Below are 20,470 nucleotides of genomic sequence, written 5' to 3'. Positions count from 1 at the left end.
CCCCGGGGCAAACCAGTGATTGTCGCAAATTGGGGACCAAACTGATGCTCTCATTTTCCATTGGCCCCAGATCCGCAGAGTCGCCATCACTATAAGGCTGGTGGAGTACTGTGGCTGGTGGCTGCCAAACTGGTGCCCCTGCACGAAGCCGCCTCCATCCGACCCCGCACCCACTATCCACTTCCTTATCATAGCTATGTTGGCCGCCCAGTAGTAATTACTAAAGTTTGGCAGTGCCAGCACCCCTTCCTCTCGAGCATCAATCTCCTCATCCGTGGGGACGTTCCCGTCCACACAAATCCCATAATCATTTTATTGACCTTCTTGAAAAAAGACAGTGGAATGAAAATGGGGAGGCACTGGAATATGAACAGGAATCTCAGGAGGATCGTCATTTTAACTGTCTGCACACTCCCCGCTAGTGTCAGCAGGAGTGCTTCCCAACTCCGGAACTCGACCCTCATTTGCTCCACCAACCGAGATAAGTTCAACTTGTGCAACCAGCCCCAGTCCCGCGCCACCTGTTTCCCTAAGTATCTAAAACTGTCCCCTACTAACCTAAACGGTAGCCCCCTCAGCTGACCCTCCTGGCCCTTTGCCTGGACTACAAACTACCTTTTTACCATGTTCAGTTTATACCCCGAGAACCGGCCGAATTCCCTCCGGATTCCCATGATTTCATCCATCCCAGCCACTGGATCCGTGATGTATAAGAGCACGTCGTCGGCGTTCAGCAAAACTCTGTGTCGTTCCCCCCCCCTCCCCCTCTCGTACCAGCCCCTTTCAACCCCTAGAAGCTCTCAGGGCAATTGCCAGTGGCTCTATTGCCAGCGCAAACAGCAGTGGGGAGAGGGGCACCCCTGCCTTGTCCCTCAGTGCAGTCTAAAATAATCAGACTTCGTCCTTCCCTTACACTAGCCTCCGGAGCCTGGTACAACAGTCTGACCCAGTTGATAAAGCCCTCCCCGAACCCAAATCGTCCCAGTACCTCCCATAAATAGTCCCACTCAACCCGGTCGAAAGCCTTCTCTGCATCCATTGCCACAACTCTCTCTGCCTCCCTACTCTCCGGGGGCATCATGATCACATTCAGCAGCCTTCTTAGGTTGGCCAACTTTTTATAAAACTCCACCTGCCCTTGACAAACCCGGTTTGATCTTCCATAATGACGTCTGGCACACAGTCCTCAATCCTAGCAGCCAAGAGCTTGGCCAGTATTTTAACATCTGCGTTGAGCAGAGAGATCGGCCTCTTGGACCCACACACCTCCGGGTCTTTGTCCCGTTTCAATATCAGGGAGATGGTGACCTGTGACATCATCGGGGGGGGTAAAACCCCTCTGTCTCTTGCCTCATTAAAAACCCTAACCATCACCGGCCCCACTATCTCAGAAAACTTTTTATAAAACTCCACCGGATACCCATCCAGCCCTGGGGCTTTACCTGATTGCATGGCCCTCAAACCCCCCCAATATTTCTTCGATCCTAATCAGGGCCTCTAGCCCGTCTACCAACCCCCTACCCACTTTTGGAAGGTCAGTCCATCCAGAAAGTGCCTCATCCCCTCCAGCCACTCAGGGGGTTCCGAGGTGTAAAGCTTACTAGAGAAGTCCCTGAACACCTTGTTCAGCCCTGCCGGATCTCCTAGCAAGCCCCCCCCCCCCCCCAACCCCCCGTCGACTACCCTCCCTATTTCCCTGGCCGCTTCCCTCTTCCTCAGTTGCTGTGCCAGCATTCTACTGGCTTTCTCCCCGTGCTCATAAATTTGCCTTCCTAAGCTGCTCCACAGCCTTACCTGTGGAAAATCTCCTTTACCAATTGGTCCGTTTCTGCCCTGTCTGTCCTGTCCCTATGGGCTCGAATCGAGATCAGCTCCCCTCTCACCACTGCCTTCAGCGCCTCCCAAAGCACCGCAGCTGAGACTTCCCCTGTGTCATTGACCTGCAGGTAGTTTTGCATACATTTCCTCACCCTCTCATACACTGCCTTGTCCGCCAACAAACCGACCTCTAACCTCCATTGAGGGTGCTGAAAACTTTCCTTGCAGACCTGCAGATCAACCCAGTGTGGAGCATGGTCTGAAATAGCGATTGCCAAATATTCTACGTCTGTCACCCCCGCCAGCAAATCCCTGCTCATGATGAAAAAATCAATTCGGGAATACATCTTCTGAACATGTGAATAGAACGAAAACTCCTTCCCCGTCGGACGACTAGCCCTCCATGGATCGGCCCCTCCCCCCATTTGCTCCATAAACCCTCTCGGTTCTTTTGCCATTGCCTGCACCTTACCCGTTTTCGAACACGACCGGTCTAGGCCGGGGTCAAGGACTGTTAAAATCACCTAAAATCTTTATTATTCAGCATGCACAGAGAATGAGTAATGCCAGTTAATCAAATGCCAGTTAATGGAGAGTTCCATATACCAATGGAATTCTGCATTTATACTTATGCTCGTAGCATGAACTAAAATATGCAAGTACCCAGGAAGTGAAGAACAATATTCCTTTTACTTTTTGAAAAATAAATTTAGAGTATCTACTTTTGTTTCTAATTAAGCAGCAATTTAGCGTGGTCAACCCACCTACCCTGCACATCTTTTTGGGTTGTAGGGGTGAGACCCACATAGACACAAGGAGAATGAGCAAGCTCTACACGGAGATTGACTTGGGGCCAGGATCAAACCTGAGCCCTTCGCGCCATGAGGCAGCAGTGCAAACCACTGTGCCACCTTGTGCCCTATTCCTTTTCCTTCCATTCTTCAACAGTACATTAAAGCAAAGTGTAAAATAATAGTATACAGGTACGGGTTCTGGATAACTTCCTAATTGCTTCTGGTTGGTAAAGTGATAACTTTTGTTTGGGAAACATTAGAAAATTCCAGCTGGTAGAGTACTGGATAATAAAAAGTTTACTGTATATTTCACAAGGAATCCCTATTTATTTTATTTGGCTAGTGTTCTCATAAAGCTGTTTAAATTTCAAAGCATAAAGTATAAAGTCAGAGTAGGCACTCTGCAGTGTTTGTGATACTCCTTGAAAATGCTTTTTTTTGTCTGACTAGAAAGTGAATTTAAATTCTACCAATTTACTTTGGAATCTGATTTGGACTATGCTCCATCAAATGAGGTCAAAGTCTCCATCTCACAGTTAACATGGTAGTTTTGTCAATACTGAGCATTGATGGTCTCAATTTAATTTGCAATGAATAAAGTTCTGTAGCACAGAAACAACCCTCAGTTTGCCATTGACACATGTGCACATGTTTGTGATTACGTCTGTGTGCACAGCCCTTCAGTAACATATATTTCCTTTCTTGGTTAATGGTATAACAGTAGCGAGACTCATCATAATCACATGAAAGCTTATAGACTGACAGCAGTCAGTTTCAAATGCACAATAGTGATTAATTTCCAAAAGGCGTGCTGTTAGCTAATTTGGACATTCTGAATTCTCCCTCCGTGTACCCGAACAGGCACCGGAATGTGGCGAATAGGGGCTTTTCACAGTAACCTCATTGCAGTGTTAATGGAAGCCTACTTCTGACAATAAGATTATTATTATTAGGTTTGTATGGTTGAAATTGATATTGGATATGATGCAATTTCACACAGTTTGAATGTCCATGTTGATTAATATTGTTTTGTCTTCAAATTTTAAAAACTGTAAAAAGCAAAAAAAAATCTATAATGTAAAATTCAAAGAGGGCAGCATGGTGCGACAGGGTGTATCACAAATAGTAATACACTGGTGGTCTAGTTTTCTGAATCTGTTGTTATAATAGTCCCAATGCTCCTGAAGTAGATGGCAGCAAATATTGTGGAAACATGAATGGAGAAAAGATACTTCTTAAATACTGCTGTGTATATTTTCTTTCTTGAGCAAACTGAGTTCTTGAATGCATTAATTAACTGATAATGGTGCAGCTATTATCCCTTAAAGCCAACTGTAATTTACTGACCTTATGCTATATTTATCTCTCTTTGCTTAGGATGTTTGAAGGTGGCACTTTTTAATAAAAATCTGAAACACTTGCCTGATGGTGTGATTAATGGATTATCTTTTTGACTAATCGTATAGATTTCAGACTCCTTTTCAAGCTCTAGTCATTTTAAATATCCCTGTGGATGAAGATGTGGATATTTGAGTACCTTTTCTTCTGACAAATAATCTGTTTTCTTTCCCCTTATTTGGGGCAGCACGGTAGCATTGTGGATAGCACAATTGCTTCACAGCTCTAGGATCCCAGCTTAGGTCACTGTCTGTGTGGAGTCTGCACATCCTCCCCGTGTGTGCGTGGGTCTCCTCCGGGTGCTCCAGTTTCCTCCCACAGTCCAAAGATGTGCAAGTTAGGTGGATTGGACATGATAAATTGCCCTTAGTGTCCAAAATTGCCCTTAGTGTTGGGTGGGGTTACTGGGTTATGGGGTTAGGGTGGAGGTGCTCTTTCCAAGAGCCGGTGCAGACACGATGGGCCGAATGGCCTCCTTCTGCACTGTAAATTCTATGATACTCTATGATTTCCCTGAGGCATGTATGATTCAAAATGGGTATGTTTCATTCCGAATGGTTGACCAATGTTGATGCAGTTGTTTCTTATAATTTAATGTTACATCACTGTAAATTGTGCACTGTGGCTATATGCAGGTGAGACTGAGATAGGGAAGAAGGCTTTCGTCTTTGCAGAACATTACTGAACTGGTTAGATTTTTTTTAAACTATTTTTATTACATTTTTAACGTTTTATATCAAAAGTTACTGATTAAGACCTAACCCAAACCTATATCAACACAAATTACAACTACAAATGTAGTTCCGATTATCATACATAGAGAACTTATCTTACAGGGTGCATTTATTTCGGCCAAAAGGTAGCTGAGAAAGTAACAAAAGAGAAAATTCACAGAAAAACAGCAGACAATTGCCATCTAGCCATACAGGTGCCAGAGATATGTCCTCTGGTTCACGTGGGGCCAATAGCTAGCTAGTTATGAGGGGGATGTCCCTGTTTGGATATTTAGAGCTAACTAGTCTCTTGCGTCCCGATGAACCTAATTCTAGGGTCTTGGGAATGGCCATATTAAATTGCCCCTTAATTAGAAAAAAATAATTGGGTACTCTAAATTTTTTTTTAGTTTGAGGGTCTTGAAAGAGTTGTCTAATAAGATAGTGCATGCTATGTACGTGTTAGGTTTTCAAAATTTGCTAAATTCTGGAATGTTTCCATCAGACTGGAAAGTAGCAAATTGACTCCTCTTTCAAGAAAGGAGTGAAGCAGAAAACAGGAAACTATAGGCCAGCAAGCTTGACATCTGTCCTGGGGAAGGTGTTAGAATTAATCATTGAGAAAGTTTAAGTTGGACATTTTGGAAAAACTAAAGCTAACCTTTGAGAAACGTCATCATGATTTTGTGAAAGGGAAATTATGTTTAACCGACTTATTGGTGTTCTTTGAAGGAATAACATTCTCTGTGGATAAATTGGATGATGGATGAAGATATATTGTACTTGGATTTCCAGAAGGCTGTTAAAAGGCGCAGAAAGCAAAAGATCAGTGTGCGGAGGGGTGACATAATTGCATGGATAGAAGATTGACTGACTTGCAGAAAACAGAATATGCACAAATTGGTCTTTTTCTGAATGGCAGGATGTGACGAGTGGACTCCCGCAGGGTCCTGTGCTCGGGTCTCAACTTTTGACCTAGATGAGGGGAGTGAAAGCATGGCAGCTGAATTTGCAGGTGGCACAAAGATAGTTAGGAAAGCATGTTGCGAAAAGGACACAGGGAGGCTGCAGACAGACACAGAATGGTTTAGTGAGTATACAAAAATCTGGCAGATGGACAATAATGTAGGAAAATGTGAAGTTGTTTATCTTGGCAGGAAGAATAAAAATAGAGTTTGACTTAAACAGAGAATAACTACAGAATTCCAAGGTGCAAGTATCTAGATGTTTTGGTGCATGAGTCATAAAACTTTAGTATGGAGGTACAGCAAGTAATCAAGAAGGCTAATAGAATGCTATCCTTTATTAAGAGAGGAATTGAAAATGAAAGTAAGGAAGTTATGCTTCAATTGCACAGCACATTGGTGAGGCCATATTAAATATTATGTGCAGTATTGGTCTCCTTATTTATGAAATAATGTAAATGTGTTAGAGGCAGTTTACTAAATTGATGCATGGAATGAGCGGGTTGTCATATGAAGATAGGTTGGTGAGACTGGGCTTGTTTCCACTGGAGGTTAGAAGACTTGTTGATCCTGAATGGCCTTGACAAGGTGGACATGGAAAGGATATTTCCCCTCGTGGGTGAGTCCAAAACTAGAAGGCACTGTTTTAAAATTAGAGGTCGCCCTTTTTGGACAGAGATTAGGAGTATTTCTTTTTCTCTCAAGTGTTTTGCAACTTTGGAACTTTGGCTCAGAAGTCTGCGGAGGCAGGGTCTTTGAATATTTTCAAAGCGGAGGTCGATGGCTTCTTAAGCAAAGGAACCAAACGTTATCAGGGGTAATTGAGAATGTGGAATTTGAAACACAAACCAATCGACCATGATCTTATTGAATGGTGGAGCAGGCTCAAGAAGCCAAATGGCCTACGTCTGCTCCCATTTCATATGTTCATATGACTCTACAGACACTGCAACTCCACCCTGCTCAGCAAGCTGAGCAAAGCCACACTTGCCTGAGGGGAACTGGCCATAATCTCCTCTGCCTCCTCTGAATTCTCCAGCTCTGAAGTGGTTTATTTCCCCATGTGCCACCACCTCTAATAATTTGAGGATTCTCCCGATGTCCTGTTTATAGGCCAGGGTCAGACATACCCTGGCAGTCTGCCTCTGCCCAGCGCATTCGAGTTTGGCTGTTTGACTTCCCATCAGGCCTGTCTGTGGTTCTGTCTGTGACTTTAATTTAAAATATCCAATTCTTAATTAAAAATGTCTAATTCTGTATCGGGCCTAAGATTCAGACCATTGGCCATATTGCCACAACATCAAAATAGAGGCGTGTGTACCTTTCTATATTGATATGTGCTCAGGACCCATAACATCAGGATTCTGATCTGGGAATTGGAATGCTATCCATTCGGTTAGATGGCCAAAAGGACGCAAGGAAGGTGTGAAAATGAGGAGCTTGGGGCTTGGAGGCATGGCCACCAGTCGTGGCGGAACTATAATTGGGAGTGCACATGAGGCCGTAATTAAAAGAACACAGATATAGCACAAATATCTTGGAGGGCTGTGTAACTGGAAATTACAGATAGAAATGGGCAAAGCTATGAAGGGATTTAAATAATTTTTAAATCAAGACACTGCTTGACCAGGTGCCATTGTGCTCCGTGATAGATGAAGGTGATCTGGTACAAGTTAGGATAGGAACAGCAGAGTTCTGGGTGGCCTTAAACTTACGAGTAGAGTATAGGAGGCGGGCCAAGAGTGCATTGGAATAGACAAGTCTAGAGGTAATGAAGACATAAAATGAGGGCTTCAGCAGTAAATGAAGCAGAGATACCATTGTGTAATAGTATGGAGTTGGAAATGGGTGGCACAAGATCAGATCAAAAGCTAATCTCTGGGTCAAATGTGATATCAAGGTAGCGAACACTGAATCTAAGACTGTTTCCAGAAAAGGAGTGGATTCGTTAGTTAGAAAATTGAATTTTTTTGTGGGACTGAAAGCAATGGCTTCAATTTTCCCAGTATAATTAATTGGAGGAAATTGATACTCACCCAGTACTTGATGTCATATAAGCAATCTAATAATTTCCCAACAGTGGAGGAATTGAGAGAGTTGATGGCGAGGTAGAGCTGGGTATCATGATGTGGAATATAGCACTGCTTTCAGATTATTTCACCGAGGGGAAGCATGCAGAGAAGGAATAGACCATGGCCAAAGGGAAATATTTGTGGGGCATCAGATGTAGCGATGCTCAACCTCTTTTTGTGGGATTGTTAATGTGCTTGAAAATCATGAATTGACGAACAGGGTGCTTTTAGAATATAGTTTCTTCAAATTAAAGTGAGGAACTCGGTATATCCTTATGGGAAGAAAGACATGCCTAACAAATCTGTTCGAGTTTCTTTGAAGAAACAAAAGCTATCTAGTAGACAGAGATTTTTGAAAGAGCTGTTAACATCCTGCCATACAAAAGGGTCGGAAGGCACATAATGAAATTGAATGTCATAAGTTCAACCTTTGGTATCCTGAAGTTAGAAATTTTCTGACCCCTGAGGCTAAGCAAATTATGAAATTTTACCTTGAAGCATTTAATTTCTCAGCGTAGGCAATAATTTCTATTTACCTTTCACATGTAATTTGCTGCTGAAGCCACAATTCATTAAAAGCTGTTTAATATTTAATGATGAAAACATGTTCTGATGCTAATAAATAAAGAGACACTGGACGGAATTCTCCGACCCCCGGGGGTCAGAGAATCACTCGGGGCCGGCGTCAATCCCGCTCCCGCCGAGACCCGAATTCTCCGCCACTCGGCGGGGGCGGGAATCGCGGCGGGCCCCCCGTGGCGATTCTCCGGCCTGCGATGGGCCGAAGTCCTGCCGCTGCCAAGCTTTTCCCGCCGGCGGGAAGCAAAGCACGTCTGGTGCCGGCAGGATTGGCGGCGTGGGTGGGCGCCGGGATCCTGGGGGGGCGCGGGGCGATCTGGCTCCAGGGGGTGCCCCCACGGTGGCCTGGCCTGTGCCGTGGGGGCACTCTTTTTCTTCCGCCTCCGCCACGGTCTCCACCATGGCGGAGGCGGAAGAGACCCTCTCCCCCACGCATGCGCCGGGATGACGTCAGCAGCCGCTGACACTCTGGCGCATGCGCGGACTTCTGCCGGCTGTCGAAGGCCTTTCGGCCCCGGCTGGCGGGGTGCCAAAGGCCGTTCACGCCGGCCGGCGGAGCAGAAACCACTCCGGCGCGGACCTAGCCCCTAAAGGTGCGGAGAGTTCCGCACCTTTGGGGAGGCCTGACGCTGGTGGTTCTCAGCACTCCACAACGCCGGGACCCCCTGCCCCGCCGGGTAGGGGAGAATCCCGGCCACTATCAGTACCTTAATACTGTTTGAGATGTTCACATAGAACGTAGACAGTGCAGCACAGAACAGGCCCTTCGGCCCTCGATGTTGTGCCGAGCTTTGTCCGAAACCAAGATCAAGCCATCCCACTCCCTGTCATTGAGGTCTGCTCCATGTGCCTATCCAATAACTGCTTGAAAGTTCCTAAAGTGTCCGACTCCACTATCAGCAGGCAGTCTATTCCACACTGAGTAAAGAACCTACTTCGGACATCCCTCCTATATCTCCCACCCTGAACCTTGTAGTTATGCCCCCTTGTAACAACTACAACCATCCGAGGAAATAGTCTCTGAACGTCCACTCCATCCCCCTCACCATCTTATAAACCTCTATTAAGTTGCCTCTCATCCTCCTCCCTAGCTCCCTCAACCTTTCCTCATAAGACCTACCCTCCAAACCAGGCAGCATCCTGGTAAATCTCCTTTGCACCCTTTCCAATGTTTCCACATCCTTCCTATAGTGAGTATACTAATGATAACACCCAGCTCTACCTCGCCACCAACTCTCTCAATTCCTCCACTGTTGCTAAATTATCAGATTATGTGCCGTTTTAAATGTTAAGATACTGAAATCTGAGTTCTGCTTTTGATCCAGAATTTTAAATGAAGTTGGTAAGAACTGAATTTTAAAAATCCAATTTACAACCACAACTGTTTTAGCACCATTTAAAGACAACTGAAAGCTTTGGTTGTTATTAACTGAAGTAATTTAAATTTGATACTCTTTTAGAAATAATTGTTGCTTATCCGTATCGGAAAAAACCATTTATAAAATGATGTTATGCAGCAGCGTGCCAGCTTCAGTGGCAGATCAAACTGTCGGGTTTGTTGTTCTAATTATATTTTAGCTGTGGATCCTGGTAGGCCATAGTACAAATCGAGTTAATTTAGGATTAAGCATAATGGTATGATTGACAAATGATAGTAAACACTGTTATTTTGTACCAGAAAAAGATTACTCCAACTGTTGATGAAGCATTTATGTATTGGAAGAAAATAATTATCTGCAATAATAGAAATATTACATCAACCAGAGCACAAAAAGCAATGGCAATGGACTTAAGCTTTTATGATCAGTAGAAATAATCTGTGCTATTATCTTATAAAGTAAATAATAATGCCTACTGTTTTTTGGGAGGTAGCCAATAAGCAACAATCTAACCCAGTTAAGATTTAGGTAAAGGAAGTTTAACAAGAGAGTTAAGGCTGGAAACAGTATTAACATTGTTATTTCATTTAATTTGATTTTAAAAAAGTATCACTGCTTTATGAAAATGCTATTTTGTTTATTTAAAAGTTTTATTCACAAGTATGTTATATTTTATCCTAATCATACCGGGAACTGCAGTATTATTGTTTTGGGCTTATTTTTTACTGAGCCGAAATACAGTAATTTGTTTCTCAGGAAATGAGAATGTTTTGAAACCAAAATATAAAGTTAACATTAGTAGTGGCAGACAGAGGTAGACCACACAACAATTCTTGAATTGCTCACTAGGGAAAACTGATGTTTAAAAGTTGAAGCAGTTTATGAATTTAATTTGTGCAATATGTGTGGTCTGAGATGTTTTTTTTTGTTCTATTTCATAATTCATATGTCATATTACACGTGAAGTATAACATGCAAAAACATTATAAATAAAACTCTCAGCGCGATTTAATGGCTGCGTTGCACATTTAAGCGCAAGCGTGCCAAGGCCCTTAGATCACGGGAGAGGCTGAAAACAAGAACTGTGCCAGGCGCCGATCGGTTTCCGATCTTACTGGCCCGCTCACGTTGGCATGGCGAGAATCCAATAATGGTCAATCTCCATACATTTAGAATTGGCTTTATTGCCATGTATACTGAAGTACAGTGAAAAATATTGTTCTGCGTACAAGCCAAGCAGATCATTCCATGCATGAAAAAACATAGGACGTACGATAAATACACAATATAATACATCGACATAGGTGAAGCTTACGGAGTATAGTGCTAACAACAGTAGAGAAGATGTGTAGAGTGGTCAGTTCGGTCCACAAGAGGATCATTCAGGAGTTTGATAACGGCGGGGAAGAAGCTGTTTTTGAATCTGTTGGCGCGTGTTCTCAGGCTTTTGTATCTTCTGCCGGGAGCGACCTCCTATCTAACGACCTGCCCAGCAAGTGGTCTTGTGGGCATTGATTCGTACACCTTTTTAAAAACATGAAGAAGAAGGGCTGCTGTGGGGACCCAATGAGATGAATTGTCATCTTCTCTTCCAGACAATGAGCCTGGTGGCAAAGGGGTTGCTGGTGCTCGGAGGGGAGCAGAGTGGGATGGGGAGGAGGTCTTGGTCTGGGTGTATTGCCATCAGTGGTGGGGGTGTGCAGGGCTGGGGGTGGGGGGGGGGGGTGGTCTCTGCGATGGCAGGTCTGCCATGCCACCCCTTGGATCATGTGTCCCCAGACAGGGGGAAACCCCAGCCCGAAAGCTATTGCTAATAGCAAATTGCCAATCGTAGTTAAATGAGCAGTTCACAGCTCCCAAGTGGATTTATGTGGGTAGGCGCACCATGTAACAAATGGAAGGTATTGTCTAGCATCCCAATCAGACTGTGATCCCTGGACACTGTGCCTAAACTCTGCATGAGGCAACACAACGGACGCAGCAGCCAACATCTGAACATATAGGTGCTGGGCCTCTGCATCAAGGACATCTCAGTGACCAGAGGTGGTTATCTGCACCGGAGAGGGGACCAGCACCTGTTCCAAGTAATGTTACGTGCAGGTGTCTGGGTTACAGAGTCTGGCTTACAGTGACCTGGGGCCCCTGCTGCAGCTGGGAATGCGTGGGCTGGGCTTGTCAGATGGCATAGTTGGGGGGGGTCCCGGGTGGAAGACAGTTTCACACCCTCTCCTAATCCACACAGATATTACACAAGATGGATGATATTTTGGACCACGTGCAAGCTGCCCTCGCGGCGTTGCTGTCAGGCCAGACGCCAGAGAAGGTGGCGGTGGTAGCATCGACAGGGGCTCGAAGCAGTGGCCCATGAACAGGGGCCCTCTCCACACCCTGAGGCTCCAGCCACCTATCAGGCCAGTGAGGAACCCAGAGGGAGAGGCCGGCGATGGCCCAAGGTGTACAGGCATTGCTGGTCTTTCAAACGGAGGACATATCTATGTGCCACAGGAGGCTCTGCCTCAACAAGGAGACTGTTGCGGACTTGGCACCACATGGAGGAGAAAAATACCTGCTCCCGGTGGCCGTCAAGGTCACTGCAACCGTGAACTTTTACACCGGTTCATTCCAGGGCTCGAGTAGGGACTTTGTGACATTTCGCAAGCTACGGTGAGGTCACGGATGCCCTGTTGCCCAGGCAGCAAACTATATAAACTTGGACATGGACCAGGCCCAACAGGATGCCTGGGCAGCAGGATTCTCTGCCACAGCCGTGATGCCCCAGGTCCAAGGGTTGGTGGATGGCACACATGTCACCTTGCGCTCACCAGGCAGTCTGGGAGTGCCCTACATCCAGCTCGTGTCCAACCACCACATTAAGATCATATGGTGCACGCCTCCCAGGAAGTGTGCGCACTTGTACTTCAACGGCCTCTTTGAGGACCGCAGGATAGCCAGTTGGCCCTTGGGAGATGAAGGGTATCTGCTGATGACCTGACTAATGATGCCATTACATAGGCCAGTGAGCGATGTAGAGATCCGATACAAAGAGGCCCATGTGGCCACCTGTGCTGTCATTGAGCGATGCATCGGATCCTCAAAATATGGTCCCAATGACTCCATCGTCCTGGTGGTGCACTGCATTACACACACAAACACACACACACACACACCCCCTGGAGGGTCGTCTGCTTTGGGTGGTCTGCTGTGCCCTCCACAGCCTGGCACAACAGTGGGGTGAGGTGCTAGAGATGGAGGAACATGTGTCCACCTCCGAGGAGGTGGAAGAGGCAAGTAGGTGATGACCGGGAAGGGCTAGAAGATGAGCCCGAGGGAGGACCGGCAGGACCATACGGAGGCCTGAGGACAGTGGGCAGCGCGCGGGACCGGCAAGCCTGGTAGGCTCTCATCCTCGCTCACTTCACATCGGACGTGGCCTCGTCCATCATCGCACATCCCCTCTCTTCCCAACCCCTCTTCCCCAACCCTCAACCTTTCCCCCCATCCCCCTCCCCTCTCCCTTCTCCGTCCCCTTCTCCCAGGTTCTAGGGTGTCGACACTGTCAGCAGGTCACTGTCAAGGGCAGTGGGGTGATAACCTGCTGAGTGCTGGTGCTCCTCAATCAATCTTAGAATCATAGAATTTACAGTACAAAGAGGCTATTCAGCCCATCAAGTCTGCACCAGCCCTTGGAAAAAGCGCACTACCCAAGCCCACGTCTTCACCCTATCCCCGTAATCCAGTAACCAACCTAACCTTCTGGACACTAAGGCGCAATTTAACATGGCCAGTCCACCTAACCTGCACATCTTTAGACTGGTGGGAGGAAACAGGAGCACCCGGAGGAAATCCTAATTGGTGCTCAAGCCGGCATTGCAAAAGATATTGCCAGAGGCATCATGTTTCTGGAGTGCAACTTTTTTTATGCTATACATATGTGTCCCCAACTGCCTCAATCCCCCGATCATTCCGCCCCACATTCCTAAGTCCCCCCCCATTGCACCTTCCCCTCCCCCCCCCTTCCCATCACACCCCCCTCCTTACCTCCAACTCCTCCCATACGCCCTCAGTGATCCTTGACCTGCTTAGCTTTCCGTGCTCTACCTCTGCACCTAGGTGTCCCTAGGATGCACATTGGAGGCAGCATGCTGCCTACAGCGTCCATGGCCTTCGATGTTCCTGGAAGGCGTCTCCTGGGGCCAGAGGACCCCGGCTCACCTGCTGATGGCACATGCCCCGGCGTGCCACCGTGTTCTGGGTGCTGACTAAGACATGCTGTTGTCTTGGAACTCTGGGAGCTGGTGGCCGCCATCGCCACTCCGTAGGGTGGTTCTGGGTTGGCACCCAGCGCCCCCTCCTCCTGGGCAGTGTCCATAGGTGGGGTTCACCTCAGGACAGAGGGGCACCTGGATCCAGCCCAAGCTACCTCTCTATCATCTGGTTCTGACAGTTCTGGCGGCTCCCCAATGTCTGCAGCATGATGTCGATGCCCTAGGCTACGCTCCTCAGTGACTAGGGCATGCTCTGAAATGCCCACCCAAGAGGCTCCACTGCATCTCGGCTATGCTCATCTGAGACTGGGACATGCTCCGCAGTGCCTCATCAAGATCCACACGGGACTGGGACAAGACCCCAGCAACTAGGACATGTGTTGAGGCGCTCAACCAGTGCAGAAGAGACGCTTAGGCCTATTGAGTCTGCACCAATGCATAAAAAGCTGCTGACCTGCCTACCTAATCTTATTTGTCAGCACTTGGCCCATTGCCTTGAATGTTATGATGTGCCAAGTGCTCACCCGGGTACCTTTTAAAGGATGTGAGGCAACCCGCCTCTACCACCCTTCCAGGCAGTACATTCATCACCCCCTGGGTAAAAAGGTTTTTCCTCAAATCCCTCCTGAACCTCCTGCTCCTCACCTTAAATTTGTGTCCCCACATAACTGACCCTTCAGCAGCTACTCCCTGTCCATGCCCCTCATAATCTTGTTCTGCGATCAGGTTGCCCCTCAGTCTTCTCTGCTCCAGCGAAAACACCCCAAGCCTATCCAGCCTCTCTTTATAACTTAAATGTTCCATCCCAGGCAACATCCTGGTGAATTGCCTCTGCACCCCCTCCAGTGCAATCACATCCTTACTATAATGTGGCGATTTGAATTGCACACAGAAGTCCAGCTGTGACCTCACCAAAGACCTCCCTGCTTTTATAATCTATGCCTCGATTGATAAAGGCAAGTATCCCATATGCATTTTTTGCCACTCTATTAACCTGCCCTTCTGCCTTCAGAGGTCTATGGACAAACATGGCCCTTTAGTTCCTTGGAACTTCCCAGTGTCATGCCATTTATTGAATACACCCTTGTCACATTACTCCTTCCAAAGTTATCACCTCACTTTTTAGGGTGAAATTCCATCTACCACTTTTCTGCCCATTTAACCAGCCCATCTATATCCTCCTGTAAGCCAAGACATCCGCAAATGTACTGATCCTACTCCCCACGTAGTCATCTCTGTAATTTATATAAATGACAAACAATAAGGGATCCAGCATGCATCCCTGTAGTAGGCCACTGGACATTGGCTTCCAATCACTAAAACAGCCGTTTATCATCACCCTCTATCTCCTGCAGCTAATCCAATTTTGAATCCACCGTATCAAGTTGCCCTCCATCCCACGTGCATTTACCTTTATTGTAAGTCTCCCATGTGGGACCTTGTCAAAGGCTTCGCTGAAATCCATGTAAACGACACCAACTGCACTACCCTCATCTACACACCTAGTCACCAAAAAATTCAATCAAATTTGTTTGGCATGACCTCCCTCTGACAAAGCCATGCTGACTATCCCTTATCGTACCATGCCTCTTCAAGTGGAGATAGATTCTCTCCTTCAGAATTTTCTCCAATATTTTCCCTACCACTGACGTGAGACTGACTGCTCTGCAATTTCCTGACTTATCTCTATAATCTTTCTTAAATAGTGGAACCACATTAACTGTTCTCCAGTCCACTGGCATCTCCCCCGAGGCCAGAGAGGAATTAAAAATTTGACTCAGCAATCCCCTCCCCCGCTTGCCACATCATCCTGGGACCCACTTCATCCAGAACTGGAGATTTCTCCACTTTTAAGCCTGCCAGCAACTCCAATACCTTGCCGCTCCCTATGACAATTTGCTTAAGAACCTCACAGTCTCTCTTCCCGAGTTCTTCTATATCTGTCTCCTCATTCTGTTGGGTGAAGACAGATATGAAGTATGCGTTCAACACCCTACTAATGTCCTCTGGCTCCACCCACAGATTCCCATGAACACCCCGGATGAGCCGGCACTGTCGGATGAAGATCCTGCAGGAGCATGGACATGTGATCAGTGAGAGGGATGAGTAATTCTGCATGGCACTAACAATTCGCGTGTCACCGGTCATCTGGGTGGAGGGCGGTGGGACCTGCTCTGAGCCGCTCGCCAACCTCTGTCAGTGACAGATCTGTCCTTGGTCACCCCCACGACCTTCAGGGCCTATTCCTCGTTGGCAGTGAGGACTCTGATGTCCAGTACCCCACCGCCCATCTGGGCCCTTTCCCATCTGTTGTGTACCAACTTCTCCGACGGGGACAGAGAGAGGGGATCATGAGCTGCACACTTCGTTCATTACAGGGATGGGGTTGGAGGGGAAGGAGATATTGGGCGGCATTCTCCAGTCGCCGATGCCAAAAACGCGATCAGCGATCGGCCAAAGAATCCGTGTTTGCAGTGAAATCAGAGGCGCCGCCGCTTTTGCGATGTTCCGCCCCCTCAAAAACAGCGTAACCGATGAGAACGCTGCATGCCATTGGGACAGCCTCAGGACGCTACCTGAGGCCCTCTCACGATGCTTCATCCCCGATCGGCCAAGTTTCCAATGGTAGTTTTTTTTCGTAGACCCCGCGTGGCGGCTGCGGACTGTGTCCAGTACTGCCACAGACGGGGGAAGCCAAGCACGGCCGACACATGCGGACCGGCCGTCGCCGTGCGCATGCGCAGCCACAGACCCGGCCATTCTCTGGCCGTCTCCGCAGGTAAAGCTGTTACGCTGCGCGGCTGGTCCCCCCCCCCCCCCCCCCCCCCCCACCGGAAGAAGGATCGTTGCAGCTTTTACGGTATTTTTTCTGGTGTAAAACGCCACTGTTCCCACGCCGGCATCAGCACTTAGTCTGCAAATCGGAGAATCTAGCCCGGTGAATGTGGGGGGGATGTTAAGTATGGGGAGTATTGCGGAGGGGGTGGGGGGGGGGCAAGGAGGATTAGGGGGAAGCCTTGGGGAGTAGGGAGGGGGGGGAATGTGGAACAGGGATGGGGAATATGGTGGCGGGATGGGGAGTATGAGGGTTGGGGGTGGCCAGCATGGGCGGGGCAGGGCAGGCAGCAGTGCTGGCTAGGGGCGTTGCCAGACGCATGCCCGACAGCGGGGAGGGAGGGGTCGGTGGTGGCAGGCGGGGCCGGTGCCATAGGTCCAGTGCCAACCCACCCGTGCAGCCCAGTATAGTTGACGCTCTTGCGTACTGGGTGCTGACCCTTGGGGAACAAGGCATCTCGACCGCAAACAACAATCTGGCCAGGTCGGCATCCCCGAATTGTGGGACTGGTCTCGGTGGTATAGCTTTCTGTTTGAAATTTAGAGGACCCAATTGTTTTTTTTCCAATTAACGGGTAATTCTAGCGTGGCCAGTCCACCTAACCTGCACATCTTTGGGTAGTGGGGGTGAAACCCAGGCAGATACGGGGAGAATGTGCAAACTCCACACAGACAAGGTGGCATGGCTGAGAGCTGTGTGGGGCTGTCTGTGCAGGAGCAGCTTAAGTGCTGCCTTTCCCTTTTCAGCGATGGGCTGGCGAGCACGGTCCTGTCGACTCAGCCGCCAGGACAGTCATTTGCGGTATGAAGCACATGGCCTTGTTAAGTGGACCAATTAACGTTTTATAGCGGTGATTGCCTCGCTGGGCTGAGCGTCGGGAAGTGCATGGCAGTTCCTGCTTGCAACCACACTTAGTAAATTTCCATTAAATAGAGCCCTGTATGTTAGTCTATCCAATAACTAGTTAATCAAATCTGCTCATTTCTTTGGAGTAGTCCAGATATCATTTTTGGGCTCAACATCTGAGATCACTCCTTCTTTCCTCATCACCTGGAGTGAGCCTTTATGTGGGCATTGTCTAGGTAATTTGTAGAAAATCCAGAAATTAAACAGAAGACTTTATTAACATATTTAATTTACTAGTTAGATCACAGGCCTTCTTGTTAACTGAAGGCTTGGAGTAAAAATGTTGTTAGACTGTGGCTTGGGCTACAAAATATTAAAGATTTATTCACCAGCAAATGGATAAGTGGTGAAGTAATGATAAACTATAAATGTAGAACGGTTATATGCTTGATCATTCATTCTTGGAATATGCAACATAAGTTACATTGCATAAAACAATGAACTCCAGTCGAGATTGGATAATTTAGGTATAAACTCCATCTCTAACACTTAGATGCAACCAACAAAAAACACTTGAACTTTAGAGTGTCTTTAATATAACAGTGTGAGTGAGACAAAGTGAATCATGTATTGTTCACAACTAAGGACTTAAATTTTTAAGAAACATTCCTATGCATCTGCCTTCTTTGAGATAAACATCTCCCGTTTAAAGTGTAGTATTTTGATTTGAGTTCTGTATAAAATGACGTGATTATACAATTCTTTTGTGAAAGTTATGACTATTCCAAAAGTTATTTAATTAAATCATCTTGCACTAAAATCCTAGAATCAGGCTTCTTACTCTTAATTTAAACATTTTCACTTTGTCTTTCAGGTGTATAGACAAGACTGTGAAACCTTTGGCATGGTTGTTCAGTTGCTCATTGACAAAGACCCATCATTGGAAAATACAATACAGTTTTCGTTAAGAGAAAATTTGCGTGAGATCGGAGAACGTTGCATTGAAGAACTGAGAAAGTTCATCATCCATTATGATTCCGCTCCTGGAGAGCACACAAAAAGCTTATGATTTCAGTTTGAGTCCATGATAAACTGCATTTGTTCCCAAGCCCATTTTAATAACTAACCATTAGTTTATATGTCATTGTTCTGAATTTAGCAACAAACATGAAATGTTGTTTAAGTATATTTAAATTTATAGTCTAAGTTGGAAGTGCAAAATATATGTTTAATATGTATGATGGGCAATAAAGTAAGTCTATATTGACCTCAATGGTATAATCCTCACATAATAGTATTTGTAATTGGGAGTGTATTTATGAGATCAATATGGGTTGAATTCTTCATCAGTATTTCTTCGTGTAAATGAACCATGTAGAATATTTCCAATGGAAAAACTTAAGGGAATATCTTGGGCACAGAATCTACGGTGGTCTCTTATTTGACTGCGTGAGCGAAGTTCACCAACCCAGTTAGAAAAATGAAAGAATATGGTGGTTGACATCTTCTGTGCTATTTCTGTGGATGGTACTGACATGTTAAAGGGAAAAAAGTGGTCCTTTGGGACCCTGATGGCTCACTGAGGAACATGTGCTACCCACTGTGGTTGTGAGCTGTACAGAGCAAGAGGAATCTTTGATCTGTGACCTATGTTGAATTGGTTGGAACAACAGTAGAGGGATTATGTATGGCCTTGGAACCTTGAGTTGCAGAGACAAACCAGAATTCTTACTTTTGACTATATTCACTGTTGTCAAAAAGGCATGTGAGGATGTTAAATGCAGCAAAATCTGATTCAACAAGGATGCCTTCTACAGCCAAATGACCTATGGCACGTTCTCTGCGGTTGCGCATGAAGAATGGACACTTTGGTAAGAAGAATTTTTTGGTGAAAGCTCTTGTACATCGGCAGGTATCCAGCTGTCAGTACACAAAAGGAGAGAAAATTTCTTGAACTTATAGCTATTATCGGGCTGAATTCTAGAGTATTCCTTTAAGTGAACTCTTTATTTTTATACTTGAAACTATGCTATTCTCAATAATTAAATTTTGAGGTTGCTTACTCCATGAATTTGAATAAACAGTTTATATGGTATCAGCCACATAATACCAAATAAGCTGCCTGTTAACAGGGTAACTTTGTTGTAAAGAATAATCTACTTCTGTGTTCTGGAGAAATCCAACTTGAAACCTAGAAAACCAACTATAGCATTAAAAATTACATTTATCTAAGCTTACGATTTTCCAGATTCATCATCAATGTTACCAATAGAATTTCTGCACTGAGGGGCATTTTATTTGTAATTGAAGTATTGGAATTTTCTATTGATAGTTCAAAATGGGATTCTGCTTTCACTGTTGAGAGAGAGATTATTGTGATAACATAGATCAAATTTGATTGCATCCAATGATGGCAGGAAGCATGTAATCAGAATTTACAGTGCAGAAGGAGGCTATTCGGCCCATAGAGTCTGCATCGGTTCTTGGAAAGAGCACCCTACCCACGGTCAACACCTCCACTCTGTCCCCATAACCCAGTAACCCCACCCAACACTACGGGCAATTTTGGACACTAAGGGCAATTTATCATGGCCAATCCACCTAACCTGCACATCTTTGGACTGTGAGAGGAAACCGGAGCACCCGGAGGAAACCCACGCACACACGAGGAGAATGTGCAGACTCCAAACAGACAGTGACAGTCCCATTTTGAACTATCAATAGAAAATTCCAATACTTCAATTACAAATAAAATGCCCCTCAGTCAAATCGAACCTGGGACCCTGGAGCTGTGAAGCAATTGTG

The 20,470-nt window shown here is 46.2% G+C and overlaps 1 protein-coding gene across 8 annotated transcripts in view; it reads left to right on the top strand.

Moving 5' to 3' along the window:
• pphln1 (periphilin 1) overlaps positions 1-19,892 on the top strand; it is a 213,147-nt gene extending 193,255 nt beyond the window's left edge. For 4 of the 8 annotated variants that reach the window (XM_038780842.1, XM_038780839.1, XM_038780841.1 and 1 more), the window contains one exon: positions 18,540-19,892. In XM_038780842.1, the coding sequence (XP_038636770.1) occupies positions 18,540-18,734 (195 nt within the window). In that variant the 3' untranslated portion in view covers positions 18,735-19,892. The remainder of the gene's footprint in view (positions 1-18,539) is intronic. The other 4 variants (XM_038780843.1, XM_038780838.1, XM_038780844.1 and 1 more) reach the window with 1 other exon arrangement.
• The last annotated feature ends 578 nt before the right edge of the window (positions 19,893-20,470 follow it).

Source organism: Scyliorhinus canicula, chromosome 20 (genome assembly GCF_902713615.1).
Source record: "Scyliorhinus canicula chromosome 20, sScyCan1.1, whole genome shotgun sequence".
Taxonomy (NCBI): domain Eukaryota; kingdom Metazoa; phylum Chordata; class Chondrichthyes; order Carcharhiniformes; family Scyliorhinidae; genus Scyliorhinus; species Scyliorhinus canicula.
The sequence above is the reverse complement of the archived record's forward strand: the minus strand, read 5'-3'. Positions and strand labels throughout refer to the sequence as shown.